General features: G+C 39.8%; 1 protein-coding gene across 7 annotated transcripts in view; it reads left to right on the top strand.

The window, feature by feature from the left end:
- The window catches only part of NVL (nuclear VCP-like), a 105751-nt gene that overhangs the window by 4719 nt on the left and 80094 nt on the right, over positions 1 to 20938 (top strand). For all 7 annotated transcript variants that reach the window (XR_002336213.1, XR_002336212.1, XR_002336214.1 and 4 more), the window contains 12 exons: positions 969 to 1021; positions 1108 to 1207; positions 3003 to 3060; positions 3842 to 4117; positions 5263 to 5395; positions 5616 to 5692; positions 6220 to 6354; positions 8646 to 8747; positions 11472 to 11589; positions 13574 to 13718; positions 18593 to 18857; positions 20186 to 20404. Coding sequence is in view for 4 of the 7 variants with exons in the window: in XM_021064380.1 (XP_020920039.1) it covers positions 969 to 1021; positions 1108 to 1207; positions 3003 to 3060; positions 3842 to 4117; positions 5263 to 5395; positions 5616 to 5692; positions 6220 to 6354; positions 8646 to 8747; positions 11472 to 11589; positions 13574 to 13718; positions 18593 to 18857; positions 20186 to 20404 (1681 nt within the window). In the remaining 3 variants the exon portion in view is untranslated. The remainder of the gene's footprint in view (positions 1 to 968; positions 1022 to 1107; positions 1208 to 3002; positions 3061 to 3841; positions 4118 to 5262; positions 5396 to 5615; positions 5693 to 6219; positions 6355 to 8645; positions 8748 to 11471; positions 11590 to 13573; positions 13719 to 18592; positions 18858 to 20185; positions 20405 to 20938) is intronic.

The raw sequence follows: 20938 nt of genomic DNA, 5'->3' as shown, positions 1-20938 counted from the left end.
TCTTTTAAAGACACCACTCATACTGGGTTAGCCTCTCGTATGGCTTCATTCTACCTTAGTGACCTCTTTAAAGTCCTATCTCAAAAACAGTCCCATTCTGAGGTACCGACGGTCAGGACTTAATTAAACCTATGAATTTGGAGGGACACAGTTCAGCTCATAACACTCTGGCCTCTTGCCCCTCCCTCCACAAAATACATGCCTTTATTGTCTACAAATATGCTCACTCCATCCCAGCAACCCCAGAAATCTTAACCTTTTTCAGCATCAAGACTAGATCCAAAATTGCATCTGAATATCATACCACTCAGGTATGGGTATGACTGAAGATACGATTCCTCTGGGGGCACAATTCCTCTCTAGGTGGGAATTTGCGAAACCAGACCACAGTTACCTGTTTCCAAAAGGCAGTCCTGGGACAGGCATAGGATAGACGTTCTCATTCCAAAAGGGGGATATTGGAAAGAAGAAAGGGGTCATGGTCTCAAGGAAGTCCGGAACCTGGCAGGGCAGATTCCCCTAGTGTTGAATTCCTTGCTCTGTCCTGTGGGCTCACTGGGAAGACTGGGAGACAGCGCCTCTCCCTGGGCACGTGGTATCAGCGACAGCCCTGCCAACCTGGAGCATCCTTTGGAGTCCTTCTTCCCTTTTCTTGAAGGGTAACACGTGTTCGCAGCTGCATTGCTCTTTTGGCCTGTCCTATGGATCCAGGAAGTCCATGAGCCTCCCTTCATCTCATCCCTTCTCTCTCTTTCTCAGCAGTTGTTGCTGCTGTAACCCCATTTCTAATCAAGAAAAAAAGTTATAATAGTACAAATATAAACCCAGAAGTTGTTTGGAAATAGGTTTTTGGTCAGTGTGAATACAGTGACATATATTCATGCAATATGTGTTCTCAATTAAGATTGAACTTAATGGAAAAATAGTGGTGGAGACCACTGATCTAAACTTGTTGTTGTGTTTTTCAGCATAGACTATGGTCGAAGAAAAAGAAATGCTTTTAGGATTCAGGTCGAAAAAGGTGAGCCTTTTAGTGTTTAGAGCTGAATTATTAATGAAGTCGTAGAAAAATTGTTTAAGCTCATGGCATTTTTTGTTTTGTTTTAGTATTTAGCATAATCAGTAGTGAAAAAGAACTTAAGAGCCTGACAGAATTAGAAGATGAACATCTGGCCAAAAGAGCAAGACACGGTGAAGAGGATAATGAGTAAGGATCACAAAATGGAGGGTTTTTGGGTAATTTTTGATAGCTAGTAAGGTTAAAAAATTTTTCGATTGTTTCATGTTGCTTTTGTGAATTGCTGGCTTGTGGGTTTTATCTTTCATTTGGGAGCTATTTGACTTCTTCTTGTTAGTTGTCTGAACTATTTGTATGAAGTAGCACATTTTATTTATTTATGTAAATGATTCTTTACAGAAGTATAGTTGACTTACAGTGTTTCTGGTGTAGAGCAAAGTTATTTAGTTATTTATCTATATGTATATTCATTTTCATATTCTTTTCCATTATGTTTTATTACAAGACATTGAATGTAGTTGCTTGTGCTACACGGTGGGGCCTTATTCTTTATCTCTCTTGTACACAGTTTGTATCTGCTAACCACAAACTCCTCATTTATCCCTCCCCACCTCCTTTCCCCTTTGGTAATCATAAGATTGTTTTCTAGGCCTGTGAGTCTGTTTCTGTTTTGTAAATAAGTGCCTTTGTATCATATTTTAGATTCCATATATCTGTGATATAGATATATGTCTTTGTCTGACTTACTCCACGTAGCATGACAATCTCTAGGTCCATCCATGTTGCTCCAAATGGCATTATTTCATTCTTTTTTTTCACAGCTGGGTAGTACTCCGTTACGTACATATACACCATATCTTCTGTTGATGGACGCTCAGATCGTTTCCTTGTCTTGGCTATTATAAATAGTGCTGCTGTGAACACTGGGGGAAATGGCACCTCTCTTTATATGTATTGCAAATGCTTATCACCGTTTGCCATTTGCCTTCTATTTTTGTTTATAGTGTCTTTTGATTAGAGAAGTTTTTCATCTTTACCTAGTCACATATATCTGTCTTTTATAGTTTTTGCCGATGTATTTTGAACGACCTCTATCACAAGAGTGCATAGAATAATTACCTGTATTTTTTTCCTGTTCCTTTTTGGTATTTTGTTTAACTCATTAATTGACTTATAGGTAATTTTGTTTGTAAGGCATGAATTGTAGGGCAAAATGATTTTTTTCCCAAAGAGTTGAATGATCCACCTTCTTTACATTGATTAGAAATGGCCCAAATAATTGAACTTAATAGCAAAAGAATTTATGTCTCAATTATAAAGGTGGGGCATAACATTTATAGAAACCTTTTTACTTAGGAAAAGCTCTTATTATTTTCAAAAGAAGATTAAATAGTAGCAGAGTTCTGAAGTTGCTCAAAGCTATCAGGTGTCAGCTCTCGGTTATAATGAACTGAGACTGCTTTCTTAGTTTGTAATTACAGGGACTTATACTTGTTTTGGGCCATATTATATGAGAAACTCTCTACCTTCATTTTCTGTGAATGGACTCGGAAAAGTTATATTTGGTCACGTGGCTTGGTCATGTTGCATTTGTTACTCCAACTGTTTAACTGTGGCTTGAGGGAGTATTTCTTCTACGGCATCTCATGTTCCTAAGTGAGACCCTTGGGTCTGTTGGGAATTTGTATGTCACTTTTGCTAGGAAAAAGATAACCACAATTTTATTAAGCATCTACTGTGTGCTAAGAACTTTGCAAGCTTTCCTTTAATCCCCTGATAACCCAGAGAGATGGATAGTTTCCATTTTTATAGATAAAGAGGCTGAAGCTCAGAGAAGTTAAGCAGAATTAGTAACTGGTAAAGTTGGATTTTGAATCCCGATTTTTCTGATTCCAAAGCCAGTATGCTTTCTTGTTTTGAGTAGTAATTTTTTTAGGATATGGGAGAAAAGCCTTTAAGATGTTTTTTTCCTCTTTTTATTGAGATATACTGAAAGCTATTCTGATGATGATTCAAATATGGAAGATTACCCAGATCCACAGGTAAGCCAAATATTTCATGGACCCACTCTGATTTTTTTAAAAATCATTATGAACTCACCTTAGAAAAGACCAGTAAGGAATAGAATAAGAGACTTGGAATATCTTCATCAGTAAATAGTTGAATATTTCTTGTGTAAGGTATTGATAAATTTTTGAATTAGGCATGCTTCCAGTATTTGTGTATAGCCCATTATACAGGGGAAAAGAAGGAAAGAGAATGGCCAGAAATAAGGGCAGATAAGAATAGAAAGGGAGGGGGAAAAAAAAGGAATAGAAAGGGGGGAATTAATAGTAAAAATGGAGAAAAGAATATATTTTTTGCTAAAGAGATGGCATTGCCAATAGACTTGGATTAAAGTATGGGAATAATATGTCAAGTTATTTATAATTTATTTTTTCTCCTGGTTAATACTTCAGCTTTTGAATTTATTACCAAATTCATGATGATACTGTTACATTTGATCCAGTTTTGAATTGATGGAATAGTAGTGACTCAATGTCTACCACCTCATCTTCATACTTATACTATTTTTTAAAAAAATGACCTCTTTTGGTTTTATTTAACTTCCAATTACAAATTTGTATATTAAGTTGGAGTGGAGACGTGTCCATCTTTTTGAATAGTAAATGTGAGTTATCCTATTGTGAACACCTGTATTTTCTGACTAATTGCTTTGAGAGGAGGTGTTGAGAGGGAAATGCAGAGAGCTTCTTAATGGACATAATCAAACTTTCATGAGTACCTATTGAGTAATTTATGCTAAAATCATGTTTCTTCCAGTCAGCAAATCATATGAACAGTTCCCTGCTCTCCTTGTATCGGAAAGGAAATTCTGATTCTGTTTCAAGTACTCCTGAGATGGAGCAGAGAGAAACCACTGTTTCAACTCCACGGACAACTTCCAAAACAGACCCCATTCCTTTGAAGAAGACCCCTGCCAGAGCTTCTGAAGGAGGCTGGTTTATCGACAAAACCCCAGGTGGAAAGAAAGACAGTTTTTTCTCGGACCTAGCAGATGAAAAAAATAATCATAAGAAGCCGATATCTGAGATAGAGGTATTTTTATAGTGAAATTTTAGCCCCCCATAATTGGAGTACATTACAGCCTTTTCATTGAACGTAATATCAAGCAGGTTCCTGTGTTTTGTAAAAGACATAGGAACCTTGAGATACGTGTAGAATCTGATCACTTCCGATTACCACTGTCATTTTCACCCTAGTCCAAGCCTCTGATCTTTCTTGCCTGAACTATTGAAGTAACCTTCCATTTGGAGTCTGCTTCCTTTCTTCTTCCCCTGGTATATTCTTCACACAGAGATAATTTTTTTTTTTACAGGTTGTGTCAGATCATTGTCATTCTTTTATTAAAAACCCTCCAATGGCTTCATTCAGCCTAGAGTCGGGGATCTTGCAGTTGCCAATGAAGTCCTGTATGCTTTGGGCCACCCTGCTGCCTGTTTATCTTTTCTCCTGCTCCCACTTTCCTGACCGCTCAGCTGAGCTTTCTGCAGTTTCTAGAACACACCAAGCACTCTCTCACTTGGTTCATTTATGCTTGTATTTTCTGACTGGAAGGATCTTTCCTGAGATTCCTGTGGTTCATGCCATCATTTCCTTTTTTTTTTTTTTTTTTTTTTTGCTTTTTAGGACCGCACCCGCAGCATATGGAAGTTCCCAGGCTAGGGGTCGAATTGGAGGTGCAGCTGCTTGCCTGCACCACAGCCACAGCAATGCGGGACCCGAGCTGCACCTGGAACCTACATCGCAGCTCACAGCAATGCTGGATCCTTAACCCACTGAGCGAGGCCAGGGATTGAACCCACATCCTCATGGGTACTAGTGGTGCTGGTTACCACTGAGCTACAGCGGGAACTCCGGGAACTGAATTTTTAACTTAAGTTTAAATTAATAGTCAATTCAGTTATTAGAAAATTTCTAAGTATATTTAGAACAACTTGGATATGTGAATCTACTTTTTTAGCTGTAAGTTTTATGAAATCTAAATACAAATTAAGAAAATTTAGTGTATGAATTGAGATGTGCTATATGCATAAGTTACACATTGGACTCTGACAACTTGTTATAAAAACAATATAAAACATCTCAATTTTTTTACTATGATTTGAAATGGTAATTCAAGAGTGATGATTCTTCACATTATAATTTCAAGCATGGCACATTGAAATTTCTTTTCTTCCCAGGATTCGAAAGATTCTTCTCTTCTGGAGAGTAATAAAAAAAGAAAAGGTAGGCTAAATAACAAAGAAAGCAAAAGGAAGAAAGAAGATCTTCAGGAAGTAGATGGAGAAATAGAAGCTGTCCTGCAAAAGAAAGGTGAGGTGTGAGCGTTGTGGGTGGCGGTGGCTGTGTTTGCTCTAAGAGAGGCAACAGGATTCCAAGCTCTTCTTCTTGGGGGACCTTCTGTGTGCAGAGACAATGACTGGAAAATGTTTCACTATCTAATGGATCTTTGTTTACTTAAAGATTATTTAGTATAATTCTGAGTTTCCGCTGAATCACTGATCTTGTCACCTCCTCCTTTTTTGTTCACCAGCTAAAGCCAGGGGGCTGGAGTTGCAGATCTCCAATGTGAAGTTTGAAGATGTTGGAGGCAATGATACAACATTAAAAGTTAGTTCAAATTCAGAATGTCTACCTTAGATGGGTATATGGCCAATCGTTTATGCAAACAAAGCCTTCCTCTTTGTATCTAATAGGAACTGAGTGTCAAAAGGGGGTCTAGAAGGTAAGAAGGACAAGCCTGACTGTGCCGTTTATTCAGGGTAGTGAGGGATAAAAGAAGCATAGCATCTTCAACTTTTTCACCATGTTCATTATAGCGTACATACGATACAGGCTGTATGAAGAATCTTACTTCAGTAGTTGGAGTAGTAATCGTTACCGTTTTTGTGCGTTCACTCCATTCCAGTTACTATTCATTCACCTTCCAGGTGGATATTCTTACAGCTTAGGAAAGGGAAGCTCAGACAGGTTATTGCTAAAGACCTACGGTAGGCAGCAGAGCTGGGCTTCAAACTCAAGCGTGAGCCTAAAGCCTCTACTCTGTCTACTGAACTTTGCCGCTGCAAAGAATGGGTCATTCCGTTCCACGCTGATTCTTTTTGGTGCTGAAGGACATCGTTCCTCTTCCCTAACAGGAGGTCTGCAAGATGCTCATCCACATGCGTCACCCAGAGGTGTACCACCACTTGGGTGTCATACCCCCACGCGGAGTTCTTCTTCACGGGCCGCCGGGCTGCGGGAAGACGTTACTTGCACATGCAATTGCTGGGGTGAGGCTTGCTGACACTTGTTTGCTTTTGTTGTATTTGATGTTATTTGTTTATTTTTAATTTTTCTCTGGGGTCAACTTGAAGCAGATTTGGCATATCCTCAAGCAGACTGATCCCTTCTTCGTTTTTTTCTGCCTCTTTTCGTGCTTCGATTTGTGAGACTCTATTTTTCTAAATGTATTCAGTTATTTATTTGGCAACATTGGGTGGGAAGCAAAATAACGTAGCTGTGAACACCCCCTTTTTTAACACATAGTTTACATTTTGGTCACTTCTCTTTCCCTTAAGCCAGTAGTTTTCAAGAGCAGTAAAATAAGAAAACTCAGGGTTTTATTGTTTTTTCATAGAAATAAATTTATTCAAAAATTCCATTCAGAGTCATGTTTTTATATTTTTTAGGTTTAAAGTATTCTTTCTGAAATGGTGATAATAGGGAGTTCCCTGGTGGTCTAGTGGTTAGGATTTGGCGCTTTCACTGCTGCTGCCCAGGTTTAGCTCCTGGTGTGGGAACTGAGATCCCACATCAAGCCATTGCACACTGAGGCCAGAAATAAAAATAATATAAAAAATGATGGTTATAGATATTCAATTGGCCAAATGAAAAGTTAGCAATCTTGGGGGTTCCCATCGTGGCTCAGTGGTTAACGAATCTGACTAGGAACCATGAGGTTGTGGGTTCTATCCCTAGCCTTGCTCAGTGGGTTAAGGATCCGGCATTGCTGTGGCTGTGGTGTAGGCCGGCGGCTACAGCTCCGATTAGACCCCTAGCCTGGGAACCTCCATATGCCATGGGAGCGGCCCTAGAAAAGGGGAAAAAAAAAAAAAAAAGTTAGCAATCTTAATTTTATCCTTTTTTTTTTTTGCTCTTTAGGGCTGTACCCACGGCATATGGAAGTTCCCAAGTTTAGGAGATGAGTCGGAGGTATAGGTGCTGCCTCTGCCACAGCCACAGCAACACCAGATTTGAGCTGTGTCTGTGATGTACACCACAACTCACAGCAACGCCAAATCCCTGACCCTCTAGGCAAGGCCAGGGATCGAACCCACATCCTCGTGGCTACTAGTCGGATTCATTTCCACTGAGCCACAGCAGGAACTCCCAGCAGTCTTAATTTTAGACCCATCAGATTTCTCAGAAACTGCACTGGGTGATACAATGTAAAATGTCCAAGTAACTTCAGTTTGAAGAAGAGCATACTACACCAGTCATGCGTAGGGTTCTGTAAAAGAAAATTATTTCTGTAGGAGAACTTGATCGATTTGCCTCATTTATTCATTTGTTGAATAAATCTTTTGTGTGACTACTTCATTCCAGACATTGTAATACACTGATAAGTACAACAGACTGTTTTTATCTTTAAGCAGTTTTTCCATCAAATATGAGAGACAGGCATTCAGTCTTTCATACAAGTAAATGTTGTTCCTAGTTAGAGTGACAGTGAGTGGGAGATGGAAGAAGTGCAGAATGCTGTGTGGTATGTTGTTGGTATTGCTGCCTTAACCCAAGTTGAGAGTCAGGGTCAAAGGTAATATTGTTGAGGAAGTAAAATTTCAAGACAGCCAGAAAGAAGAGTAGGGTTTAGGCAGTGTTGTTACCATTTGTATTGATGGGACTGTGGTAGTTTCTTTTTGTCTTTTTAGGGCTGCACCCCTGGCATATGAAGGTTCCCAGGCTAGGGGTCTAGTCGGAGCTGTAGCCTCCGGCCTACACTGCAGCCCACTGCAACGCCAGATCAGAGCCGCTTCTGCCACCTACACCACAGCTCATGGCAACGCCGGATCCTTAACTCACTGAGCAAGGCCAGGGATCGAACATGCGACCTCCTGGATGCTAGTCAGATTTGCTTCCACTAAGCCATGATGGGAACTCCTTTTTTCCTTTACGAATCTGCCTCCTCTTACTAGTAACTAGTTACTTCTCTGGGTTCAGGGTAGGAGAAATGCCAGTAGGGTGTGTGGGAAATAACTGTGTTACAACCCCTGCCATTTCCTTTCTAGCAGATAAATAATGTATACATTTGTTTTGGCTCAGCTCTGAGCAGGGGGGAAACATACTAATACCATTTATTCAGAAGAGATAATACCATTTTGATAGTGACGTGAAGTAAAATCAAGTAGAAGGTGTCCAGTCAAGGTGTTAAGATAAAACTGTAGACTTTAAAGTATTTTTCATTGAAGCAACAGAAGAACATGAAGATCCTCAGAAAATTTTGAGAGAGGGACTAGATAAGGAAAAAGTAGGGAAGTAAAAATTGGAAAATTTGTTCTTTCTTTTCTATTTTTGTGCATAGGAACTTGACCTTCCAATTCTAAAAGTAGCTGCTACAGAGATTGTATCTGGAGTATCTGGAGAATCTGAACAGAAGTTGAGAGAACTGTTTGAACAAGCCGTGGTGAGTCAGCTAACTACTCTAATGTCAGGTTATCAAGTCGTATAAGCTTATATGGGAGACCTCATTTTCGCTAATTCTAGTATTTGTTAAACCGTTCACTGGCCATTCTTTTTCCATATGGTAACTTGTTACTCATGTTGGCTAAATATTTAAAGTAGATTTACTGATACAGACTGTTGGATAGAATAATGTTATTAAGTAATCTGTTACTCTGAAAGTAAACGTAAATATAATGGGTGAGACGTTCTGGGCTGTCATACCCAGTAATGATATGCTGAAAATAGGTTATCCTTGTGATCTTTTATTTTCACTGTACTTTCCTCAGCTTAGGTTTGACCAAACAACCTGTAAGCACTGTGAAAGTTTTAACATTTAAAGATTATCACATTAAAAAGCAACCATGAAAATATCGGTAAAGTCTTCTGTTTGCATAGTTGAAGCTGTGAAAAGAAAATTCCGTCATCATAGAAATTACAAATGGGGTGTTATTATTATTATTATTATTTTTGGAGATTGAGTTTTATTAATTATAATTCATATTACTAAAATTTGAATGTTTAAGAACTTTTGAGGATGATGACATTTGTATCCTATTAAGTTTTATTTCCTCTATAGTATGACGGTTAAAGGTACTTTCAAGTCAGAAACATAGGTTCAAATCCTTATGCCATCTCGTACTAATTGTCTAATCCTGGACGAGAGATTTAACTACTCCAATCCTTAGTTTCCTGACTAGTAAGCTGTGTTAATACTGCTTAAATCTCATGGGGTTGTTGAGAGTATTAAATGTGAGGGTTCTTCTGAAATCTTTAATGTAGTGTCCAGCACACAGCAAAAGTCCTATAAATATGAGCTGTGAGATTGTTTACCCTTGGGCAATCGCTAATCATCACTCTCGTTCAAAAATAAAAAGTAGTGAAAAGTTTCATTTTGTATCTTTATTTACACTCAAAATGTATAGGGGCTGATAAACCTGGCCAGTGAATCTCAAATGCAGAGGTGAAGTGAAATTAGAAGAGAAAGTGTCTTTTACCAGTACTTGAGATAGTGCTTTTTTAAAATATCAAGAATGGGCAAAAAGACAAAAAAAAAAAAAAAAAAAAGAATGTAACAAAATTTATTACTAAGTCCTAACTGCTCTGGAGCCCAGGCTCCTGCTGTTGACAGACGGGTTGTGGGGGCAAGGAATAGTGACTTTATTCGGAAAGCAACAGACCAAGCGGATGGTGGACGGGTGTCCCAAAGAACCATCTCCCTGACTTAGAATCCAGGCTTCTTTTGTACAGAAAAGAGGAGGGGGTAAAGTTCTGGTATTTGGTCATCTTCCCAAACTGAAACTCTTCCTTTTAATCGCTTAACTCTCCAGCCTCTGGCAGCCACCATTCTGTTTGCTGCCTTCTGTGAATTTGACTATTCCAATTCGAGTGCTTATATTGTACCTTAATTTATTCTTTTTGCACTCTGTCTAGTTTATGTTTTTAAAAAGACTGAAGGTGGATCATTGTCCACACTGGTGTTTTGGAACTTTACCCTCCTTCCTTACTCAGTGTAGCCTTCAAAATAAGCCTCTGGTAGTTCCAGTTTGGGATGATGAAAAAGTTCTGCAGATGGACGGTGGTGATGGTTGTATAACAATGTAAACATATTTAATGCTGTTAAACCGTACACTTAAATTGGTTAGCCTGGTAAATTCCAGGTGTATTTTACCTCAATAAAAAAATGAAAAAAAAAAAAAAAAAAGGTGGAGTTCCCTTTTTAGCTCAGTGGTGACAAACCCAACCGGAATCCATAAGGACATGGGTTCAATCCCTGGCCCTGCTCAATGGGTTAAGGATCTGGTGTTGCCGTGAGCTATGCTGTAGGTCGAAGATGAGGCTTGGATCTGGCATTGCTGTGGCTGTGGTGTAGGCCAGCTACTGTAGCCCTGATGCAACCCCTAGCCCAGGAACTTCCATATGCTGTGAATACAACCCTGAAAAGAAAAAAAAAGGCAAGCCTTTGGTGTTTCTTAAATTCCTCTTATGGTAGATTCTAGGAAAAAGCTTAGATATTTTTATGTCAGTAGGAACACTGATGAAACATTTCTAGTGAACTTCAATTTTGTAGTTTAAAATTTATAAATTTGTTTTTAAATTTCAGAGGATAGCATATATGCCTAATTTACAAATGAATTTCAGTAGATCCATCATCACAAACATGGATTGATGAGAAGGCTATAAAAGTATTATGCTATATGTAGCCTCTTACTGTCCTCTTTTAATCTTCTGACTTTTTCAAGTCAGATAAAAATGAGAAGTAAATCACTCTGAACTGCCTTCTTTAGCATTATTCTTTTGGCGAATGATCTTTGAACTTTAAGATTGAAAAAAAATGTTGGGAGTTCCATCTTGGTGCAGTGGAAACGAATCTGACTAGGAACCATGAGGTTGTGGGTTCTATCCCTGGCCTCGCTCAGTGGGTTAAGGATTTGGCATTGCCATGAGCTGTGTAGGTCAAAGACATGGCTCAGATCTGGTGTTGCTGTGGCTCTGGCATAGGCTGGCGGCTACAGCTCTGATTAGACCCCTAGCCTGGGAACTTCTATATGCTGTGGGTGCGGCCCTAAAAAAGACAAAAGACAAAAAAAGAAAAGAAAAAAATTGAAAAAAAAATGTGTATATCTACCTATGCCACAGTATTGGAAATATGTTTATGATTGTCTTTTTGTGATATTCTGATTTCTAGTCAAATGCACCATGTATCCTTTTTATTGATGAAATTGATGCTATTACCCCCAAAAGAGAAGTTGCTTCAAAAGATATGGAGCGAAGAATTGTAGCCCAGCTCCTAACCTGCATGGACGGTCAGTTTAAAATAATGAATTTACGTTAAGATAATAAATTGTTTTTTTCTTAATAGTGTCAGATGGGAGTTCCCGCTGTGGCATAGTGGTTAACCAATCCGACTAGGAACCATGAGGTTGTGGGTTCGATCCCTGGCCTCCCTCAGTGGGTTAAGGATCCGGTGTTGCCGTGAGCTGTGGTGTAGGTCACAGAGGTGGCTGGGATCCCGCCCTGCTGTTGCTCTGGCAGTGGCTACAGCTCTGATTAAATCCCTAGCCTGGGAACCTTCATATGCTGTGGGAGCGGCCCTAGAAAAGACAAAAAAAAAAAAAAGTAGTGTCGGATGTGTCAGGTATGAAACATTCAAACAGCATAAAACTGAGTAAAAAACACAAATCTTTTTCTTTCCATAAAAGATTGCATCATTAATTTTTGGAGTATATCTCACAACAGTTATTTTTAATGCATTTACACATATATAAATATACTAGCATATTGTTTTGCTCTTTATAATACTGGGATTGTACCACACTCACCATTCTATAACTTGCTCTTTGTATCTTAACAATATGTTTTCGAAATGTTGCCATTTTAATGCATTCATATCTATCTCTATTTAATTGCTGTTTGGTATTCTTTAGGGTAAATTTATCATATTATATTTAAATATTTCCATTTTAATGTGTATTCAAGTTGTTTTGTTTTTTGTTTTATAATAAGCTGAAGGGAATTCCCTTAAATGGGCCTTTTTGGTACACATGTATTTTTCGAGGATGAAATGATGATTAGAAATTATGCATCTAAAATTGTTATAGGAGGAGTTCCCATCATGGCGCAGTGGTTAACGAATCCGACTAAGAACCATGAGGTTGCAGGTTCGATCCCTGCCCTTGCTCAGTGGGTTAACGATCCGGCGTTGCCGTGAGCTGTGGTGTAGGTTGCAGACGCGGCTTGGATCCCGCGTTGCTGTGGCTCTGGCGTAGGCCGGTGGCCACAGCTCCGATTGGACCCCTATCCTGGGAACCTCCATGTGCCGCGGGAGCGGCCCAAGAAATAGCAAAAAGACAAAAAATAAATAAATAAATAAATAAAATAAAAAATTAAAAAAATAAATAAAATAAAATAAAATTGTTATAGGAAATGGCAAATTGCCTTCCAGGAAGACTTTGTCATTTACGTCTTTGCCGATACTATGCAAGAGTCACCCTCTCTCCAGATCCTTCAAAGCGTTGGATGTTATCAGTTGCTTTTAATTTTTGTCATGCTGCGGCCTGTTTGTACCTCATTGCTCTCATTCATTCCATTTCTTCCATGTAGAATTTCATGAACCTACATGTCTACTTATTAATATCCTGTTCACCCTTCGAGCCTTTTTCTGTAATGTTAACCTCCTCCCTAAATTATCCCTGATTCCTCAGTCAGAAATCATATTATACTGCAGTGCTTTGTTTATGCTTATTTTGCTTCACAGAATTGGTCTTATGTTTCTCTACAGATCATAAGCTGCTTGAGGACAAAGTTTGTATGTCCTCCATATTTCATGTATTAGACATTTAGTAAATGTTAGCAATATGTGTATATATATGTATATTTACAATATACATATACATACATATATATTGCTGGCAAAATGTGTAGTTCTTTGTCATCATTTAAATGACGTATGTAATCATTATTGTTCTTTTTTTTTTTTTTCTTGTCTTTTTGCCATTTCTTGGGCCACTCCTGCGGCATATGGAGGTTCCCGGGCTAGGGGTCGAATCGGAGCTGTAGCTGCCAGCCTACGCCAGAGCCATAGCAACGCAGGATCCGAGCTGCGTCTGCAACCTACACCACAGCTCACGGCAATGCCAGATCCTTAACCCACTGAGCAAAGTGAGGGATCGAACCCGCAACCTCATGGTTCCTAGTCGGATTCGTTAACCCCTGCGCCACCATGGGAACTCCTCATTATTGTTCTTAATGTCATGTGTCTTGTTCACCACTTGCCCTGGTTCTTACTAGATTTGAATAACATGGCTGCTACGGCTCGGGTCCTAGTCATTGGAGCTACTAACCGACCAGACTCATTAGATCCTGCTTTGAGACGTGCAGGAAGGTTCGACCGAGAAATATGCCTGGGTATCCCAGATGAAGCATCCAGGGAAAGGTATGGTCTTACAGAATGAATTGGTATGCCACTACGTCATCTGACTGAATGATTTGAAAATGGGAGGTAGATATGTCGTGTTGCCTTTTCTTTTTGTGCCAGTGAAATTGATTGCAAAGAAAAAAGCCCACATTAAATTAATGCTTATGGAAAACAATTTACTCATTAGTATGGCATTGTTTCAGGCTGATTTTCAGTAGTGATATTGGCCTTAGGTGTCCATACTCATTTGTCTGATCTTATTAACAGCGTCTTGGTTTTTTAGTTGGCTGATAGCTTAGGGAGAGTGGCACTATGGAACAGAGCAGTGATAGTGGGGCCACATGTAAGTGAAATCTAAGTACCTGTTGTACTAACCTGCCTAAGATCGAAGGTTCCATGACACACCATTAAATGGCAGCTAAAGAGTTGAAAGCTGCAGGACCAGCCTTTCTTAGTAATTGGGGTTGAATGTTCATAGAGCAAAGAAACATCCACCGATATATCTCAGTGACCAGAAATATCTCAGGAGGCACTGTTGAGGCGGTGGAGTAAAGGAAATCTATCTAGTGAAGAAATATTCTGAAATTCTGTATTTGTCATGACTTTGGCTTACATTAATGACAGTAAATTGCTGTACGTGCTCTCCAGCGGCTCTCAGCGAACGTAGCATATAGTGAAAGGATAGTCCTGTGGACGGTGAAGAAGGGAAGAGGCCAACGACAGGAGACTTCATGAGTTCAGGACAGAAAGTGGTCAGAAGGCACCGCAGGCAGGAGAAAGCATTTATGGAGGACATGTCATCCTCTGTCTTCCTAGTACTGAAGGTGGCTTCAGCTTTTGATTGATCGATAGTTTCTTCTTCAGCTGAATACCTATAGATGTATTCATTGTCATCTGTGGGTATGCCATTCAGGTTTGTTTACTACCATATTTAGACCCATAGCAAAATAATAATGTTATTTAATATCTGAGTTGTTTGGAGTTCCCATCGTGGTGCAGTGGTTAACGAATCTGACTAGGAATCATGAGGTTGTGGGTTCGATCCCTGGCCTTGCTCAGTGGGTTGAGGATCCGGTGTTGCCATGAGCTGTGGTGTAGGCTGCAGACACGGCTACAGATCCAGCGTTGCTGTGATTCTGGCATAGGCCGGTGGCTACAGCTCCAATTAGACCCCTAGCCTGGGAATCTCCAGATGGCGGGGGAGCGGCCCTAGAAAAGGCAAAAAGACCAAAACAAAACAAAACAAAACAAAAAATTGTTTGTGTTTATTCAGCAAATACGTATTGAGCATGTAGTATGTGTATATACCACTGGGGTAGGTAGTATGAGTAACATAAAGACTTAGAAGTCCTTGCTTTCAGGATGCTGACAGTGTAAGAGTAAGACAGAAATAAGGCCTGTATCCTTTAACGAGGCTTTTTCTGATCAAGTGCCAAACGTAGTGGTAGAGACATAGACACAGTAGAGCCCATTATCCCTCCTAGATAAAGTCTTTTTTCCTGTCAATCCATCATTCCGTCATCAGCAAAGTCCTTAAAGGGCTTTCATAGATAGCCATATTTTGAAAAATTTCAAGCCTACAGAAAAGTTGAAAGAGTAGTACATAGTACAGTAAAAATCTATATACCCTTTAGCTGAATTTACTGCTTGTCAACATTGTGGTGTATTTACTTTCACTCTCTAGAAAAACATCACATATTTGTGTATGTGGGTGTGTGTGGTTTTTTTTTTTTTTTTTTTTTTTTTTTTTTTTTTTTTTTTTGGCCAACCCATTTGAAGGTTAGGTGAAGACATCATGACATTTGAGCCATAAATACTTCTGTTTAACTGTCATACTATTTTCCACACTCAAAAAATTTAACTCTGACAATAATATTATCTTAATATAAAGTCTATTCTAATTATCCCAGTTGTCTCCCAAATTTCCATTGAAATTGTATTAATCTTTCATTTTGTTTAGCTTTTTTTGTTTGTTTTTTGTTTGACCTAGAATCCAGTCAAGAAGCAAATGTACTGTTGTGTAGGCATGCCCTTTTAATTTTCATTCATCAGTCTTTTGGGAGGAGAGAGTACTTTCATGACACTGACTTTTTTTTTTTTCTTTTTAGGGCTGCACCCATGACATATGGAAGTTCCCAGGCTAGGGGTTGAATTGGAACTGTAGCTGCCACCCTACACCACAGCCACAGCAACGTGGAAACCAAGCCTTGTCTATAGCCTTCACCGAAGCTCACAGCAACACCGAATCCTTAACCCACTGAGCAAGGCCAGGGTTCAAATCCGCATCCTCATGGATACTAGTTGGGTTCGTTACCTCTGAGCCACGACGGGAACTCTGACACTGACGTTTTTGAACTGTCCAGATAAGTCTTTTGTCGATTACTCAAAATTTTAAATTTACCTCATAGATTCTTCATGATTAGATTCAAGTTAAACATTTTGAGCAAGAATTCTACATATGTAGTGAGGTGTCCTTCTCAGAACATTTCAAGGGGTTCGTGGTGTCAGTTTGTATCATTATTGATGTAAGTTTAATCACTTGGAAAATTCATCAGAATTCTCTCCTCTAAAAGTGTCTTATTTTTGTACTTAATAAACTGCAGATATTTCTGGTATCTATGGTTATTTATGACTGCCTTTTGTTAGTTTGTTCAAACTCCATTTTAGATTCAATAAAATAAGTTCTGGAAGTTACCATTGTGGCACAGCAGAAACAAATCTGACTAGGAACCATGAGGTTGGGGGTTTGATCCCTGGCCTCCCTCAGTGGGTTAAGGATCTGGCGTTGCTGTGGCCGTGGTGTAGGCCAGTAGCTGTAGCTCCCATTACACCCCTGGCCTGGGAACCTCCATAAGCCTCAGGTGTGGCCCTAAAAAGCAAAAAAAAAAAAAAAAAAAGTGAGTTCTGTAGGTATATATTGATATTTTATGTAGGCTATAATGGTCTAGCTAAATCTTAGAAAAGGCAAGAATTTTTCTGAGACTAAAGAGGGATATTAAATGTTTACTGTGTTTGGGAGTTCCCATTGTGGCTCATTGGATTAAGACTCTAACTGATGTGTGTGAGGATGTGGGTTCAGTCCCTGGACTCGCTCAGTGGGTTAAAGGATCCGGCATTGCTCCAAGCTATGGTGTAGTTCGCAGATATGGCTCAGATATGGTGTTGCTGTGACTGTGGCGTAAGGCCTGTAGCTGCAGTTCTGATTGGACCTCTAGCCTTGAAACTTCCATATGCTGCAGGTGCAGCATTAAAAAGACTAAAAAAAAAAAGTGTTTACTGTATTTGGTGCTCCCTCATGGCTCAGTGGGTTAAGGATCTGTTGTTGTCACTGCTGTGGCTATGCTTACAGCTGTGGTGCAGATCCATCCCTTGCCTGGGAACTTCTGCATGCCATGGGCATGGCCAAAAATTTTTTTTTTACTGTGTTTAAGGCCAGTTGGGAAGAGCAAGGTCAAAAGAGAAGATAGCTCTTGAATATAATTATGAGGAAGTTTTTTTTTTTAAGCATAGTTCCTATTGTGGCTCAGCAGAAGTGAATCTGACTAGCATCCATGAAGACACAGGTTCAATCCCTGGCCTCACTCTGTGGGTTAAGGACCCTGCATTGCTATGACTGTGGTGTACACCGGCAGCCATAGCTCCAATTTGACCCCTTGCCTGGGAACTTCCATGTGCCACGGGTGCGGCCCTAAAAAATAAATAAATAAATAAAAAGAATTTTTTTTAATGAAGAGAGTTTAACAGATTGTTTTTCGATTATTATCATTTTTTTTTTTTTTTTTTTGGCTTTGCCAGTGGCATGTGGAAGCTCCTAAGCCAGAGATGGAACCCACTCCACAGCAGCAACTTGCACCAAAGAAGTGACAGCACCAGATCCTTAACCTGCTGCAGCATGAGGAAACTCTGAAAGAGGGTTTTAAAAAAAAATTTGTAGTAAAAAACACAGATAAAATTTACCATCTTGTTCCTTTTTTAAGAGTGCAGTTCAGTAGTATTATGTATACTCACATTGTAGCCAGTCTTTAGAACTTTTTCTGTCTTAGAAAACTGGAACTCTATACCTATTAAACTAAAGCACACAAAACTGGCCCAGGTTACACAGAGAGTACAGCTGGTATTCAAACTCTGGTGGTCTGGTGTCAGACCTTTTATCCTAAATATCTTTACTGTTTTTAAGTTTCATTCAGGAGTTCCCGTTGTGGCTCAGTGGTTAACGAATCCGACTAGGAACAATGAGGGTGCGGGTTCAATCCCTGGCCTTGCTCAGTGGGTTAAGGATCTGGCGTTGCCGTGAGCTGTGATTTAGGTCACAGACGCGGCTCAGATCCCACATTGCTGTGGCTGCAGTGTAGGCCGGTGGCTACAGCTCCGATTCAACCCCTAGCCTGGGAACCTCCATATGCCGAGGGAGTGGCCCAAGAAATGGCAAAAAGACAAAAAAAAGAAAGTTTCATTCAGTATGTTATTCCTTTAATAACAGTAATTACCCAGGAGTCCATATTTCTTTGGCATCTACCATGTTACCAGTTTGGTTGAGCCAAATTTTTCACACATGCAATACAGGTGATGAGCAATAAAGGGGACGTTGGTGAAATACCTGTCCTGCTATAACATTGGATATAATTCTTAAAAGCAGATTTTTTTTAAAAAACGTGTTTTTTTATTCATATAACTTAATATAGTTCCTAATAAATCAGATATTTATACCTTAATCCCTAATGGAATAAGGTGGGATATAAAATAGTGATTTCACATTTGTCGAATGTGCAAAATACTTATGTTGTACCCATTATACTACCATTGACAGGAAGAACTTCAAATAAGTACATTTGGTGACTCATTTTTACTGGTAGGTTAGGAATCTGAGTTTCATGTCCTTCTCTTTTCTCCAGAATTCTTCAGACCTTGTGCAGAAAACTAAGACTTCCTGAAACTTTTCGTTTTCGTCACTTAGCACACCTGACACCGGGCTTTGTTGGTGCTGACCTGATGGCCCTCTGCCGAGAGGCAGCCGTGTGTGCCGTCAACAGGGTCTTAATGAAGCAGCAGGAGCAGCAGAAGGAAAATCCTGAGAATGAAGGCTTGCCCTCCAAAGGAGGCCAGGAAGAAGGGATTGGAACAGAACCCACTTCTAAAGGACAGGCGCTTTCTACACAGGTACCTTAGACTGCCATTTAAATGTTTTTAGTTCGTGTTATCTTACATGCGGGCAGGTATCAGTGTAGTATGAGGTTTATGATTTTTTTATTTTATCGGAATCATTATCAGTCACTCCCAGAATGTCTGTAATTTCAAAAGTACAAGTTGTTTCACTTCTTTCAATTGACTCTGAATGAATTCCTTTTATAATAATGATTATGAAATCTAGGAAAGGGTTGGCAAACTGGCCCAGCTGCTCACTGCCAGTTTTCGTCAATAGTTATATTGGAGCACAGCCATGCTTGTTTATTGACAGACAGTCTTTTTCTGCTTTCATATGTCACAGCCAAATTCACACAAGTGTCCTTGCAGCAGAGACTGAAAGGTCTGCAAAGCCTGCAGTGTCTAATCTCTAGTTCTTTACAGAAAAAGTGTATCAACTCCTGTGAGAACTTTGCCATTTAGTAATGTTTCTGGCTGTCTTTAGGTTGGGTAGACTAGGAGAGTCTGCCGATGCAGTGCTGGCCTGTCCCTGGCTGTACCTGGTGCAAGAGCACAGGGCTGGCCCTGTGAGAGGGCCATGTATTATCCAAGATCTGCTAAAATTTTGGGTTTTGTGAGTCACAAAAACCCATTATAACATTTATGTACTATTTTATAGCTTGTACAGGGGGGCTTTTCTTTTGAGAAGGCTGCCGTGCCTGTGGCACCACAAGTTCCCATACCACGGATGGAACCTGAGCCACAACAGTGTCAATACCAGATCAACTCAGATGAGCCATTGAGAGCAAAATAAACAATGTATATCAATGGATGAATTTCCTGGTGGCTCAGGGGGTTAAGGATCCAGAGTTGTCACTGCTGGTTCAGTCCCTGGCCTGGGAACTTCCGGAACTTTCTCATTCCATAGGAGTAGCCAAAACAAAAACAAAACCAAAAACATTTATCAGTGGAGAAAATTATTAAAATGCGTAGATGTTCACATAAATTACAGAAATAATGCGGTAATACTTTTTTTTTAAAACCACAAACAGGAGTTCCCGTCTTGGCTCAGTGGTTAACAAATCCGACTAGGAACCATGAGGTTGCAGGTTCCATCTCTGGCCTTGCTCAGTGGGTCAAGGATCTGGCGTGGCCGTGAGCTGTGGTGTAGGTTGCAGACGCGGCTCGGATCCCGCGTTGCTGTGGCTCTGGCGTAGGCCGGTGGCTACAGCTCCGATTAGACCCCTAGCCTGGGAACCTCCATATGCCACAGGTGTGGCCCTAGAAAAAAGTACAAACAGTAACTTTTTCAACAAACTTTGGTTTTTTTCGTTTTTTTTTCCCCCTCATTTGTTCCCTTAAAGGATGAACTGCAGAGATTGCTGGGGTTGCTAAGGAACCAAGATCCCCTCTCAGAGGAGCAGCTGCAAGGGCTGTGCATTGAATTGAATGATTTCATTGTTGCTCTGTCTTCAGTCCAACCCTCTGCTAAAAGGGAAGGCTTTGTCACTGTCCCTAATGTGACATGGGCAGATATTGGTGCCCTGGAAGATATTAGAGAGGAGCTCACCATGGCAATATTGGTAGGTGTACCTGCTGCTCACTATTGTTGGCAAACATGATGGGTAAATGCTCTTGCGTGTACTAAGTTATATGTCTCAATTGGCTTGACTGTTTGATATTCCTATTGTATTATTAAATACCCGATGAGGGTTTTTCATTCTTCTGAGATCTGTTTTAGGCTTATTCTTTTGGTTGTGCTTCAATTCTATGGCAATGAATTTAAAAAAAAAAGGTTTAGGATTTAAGTTTCAACCAAGAATAAATTGTTTGAGAAATACTTGATCGGGCTCATAAGGGTCACAGCAGTTTTAATGCTCTTGAAACTTTGGACTGATTTTCGTTTATTCTTACTTTTCCACTCTCCTGATCATTTCATGGTTCATCAGTGACATATGACCCATTGAGAGGTGTGTAACTACTGAAAGGGAAAATACATGGAGATTATAGTGAATAGGTATTTCTTTGTTTTGACTACATAGAGTACTGCTACTTTTTTTTTTGCCTTTTGCTTTTTCTGGGGCCACTCCCACAGCATGCGGAGGTTGCCAGGCTAG

Source organism: Sus scrofa, chromosome 10, assembly GCF_000003025.6.
Source record: "Sus scrofa isolate TJ Tabasco breed Duroc chromosome 10, Sscrofa11.1, whole genome shotgun sequence".
Taxonomy (NCBI): domain Eukaryota; kingdom Metazoa; phylum Chordata; class Mammalia; order Artiodactyla; family Suidae; genus Sus; species Sus scrofa.
Note: the sequence above shows the minus strand (reverse complement) of the source record. Positions and strands in the feature narration are given on the sequence as shown.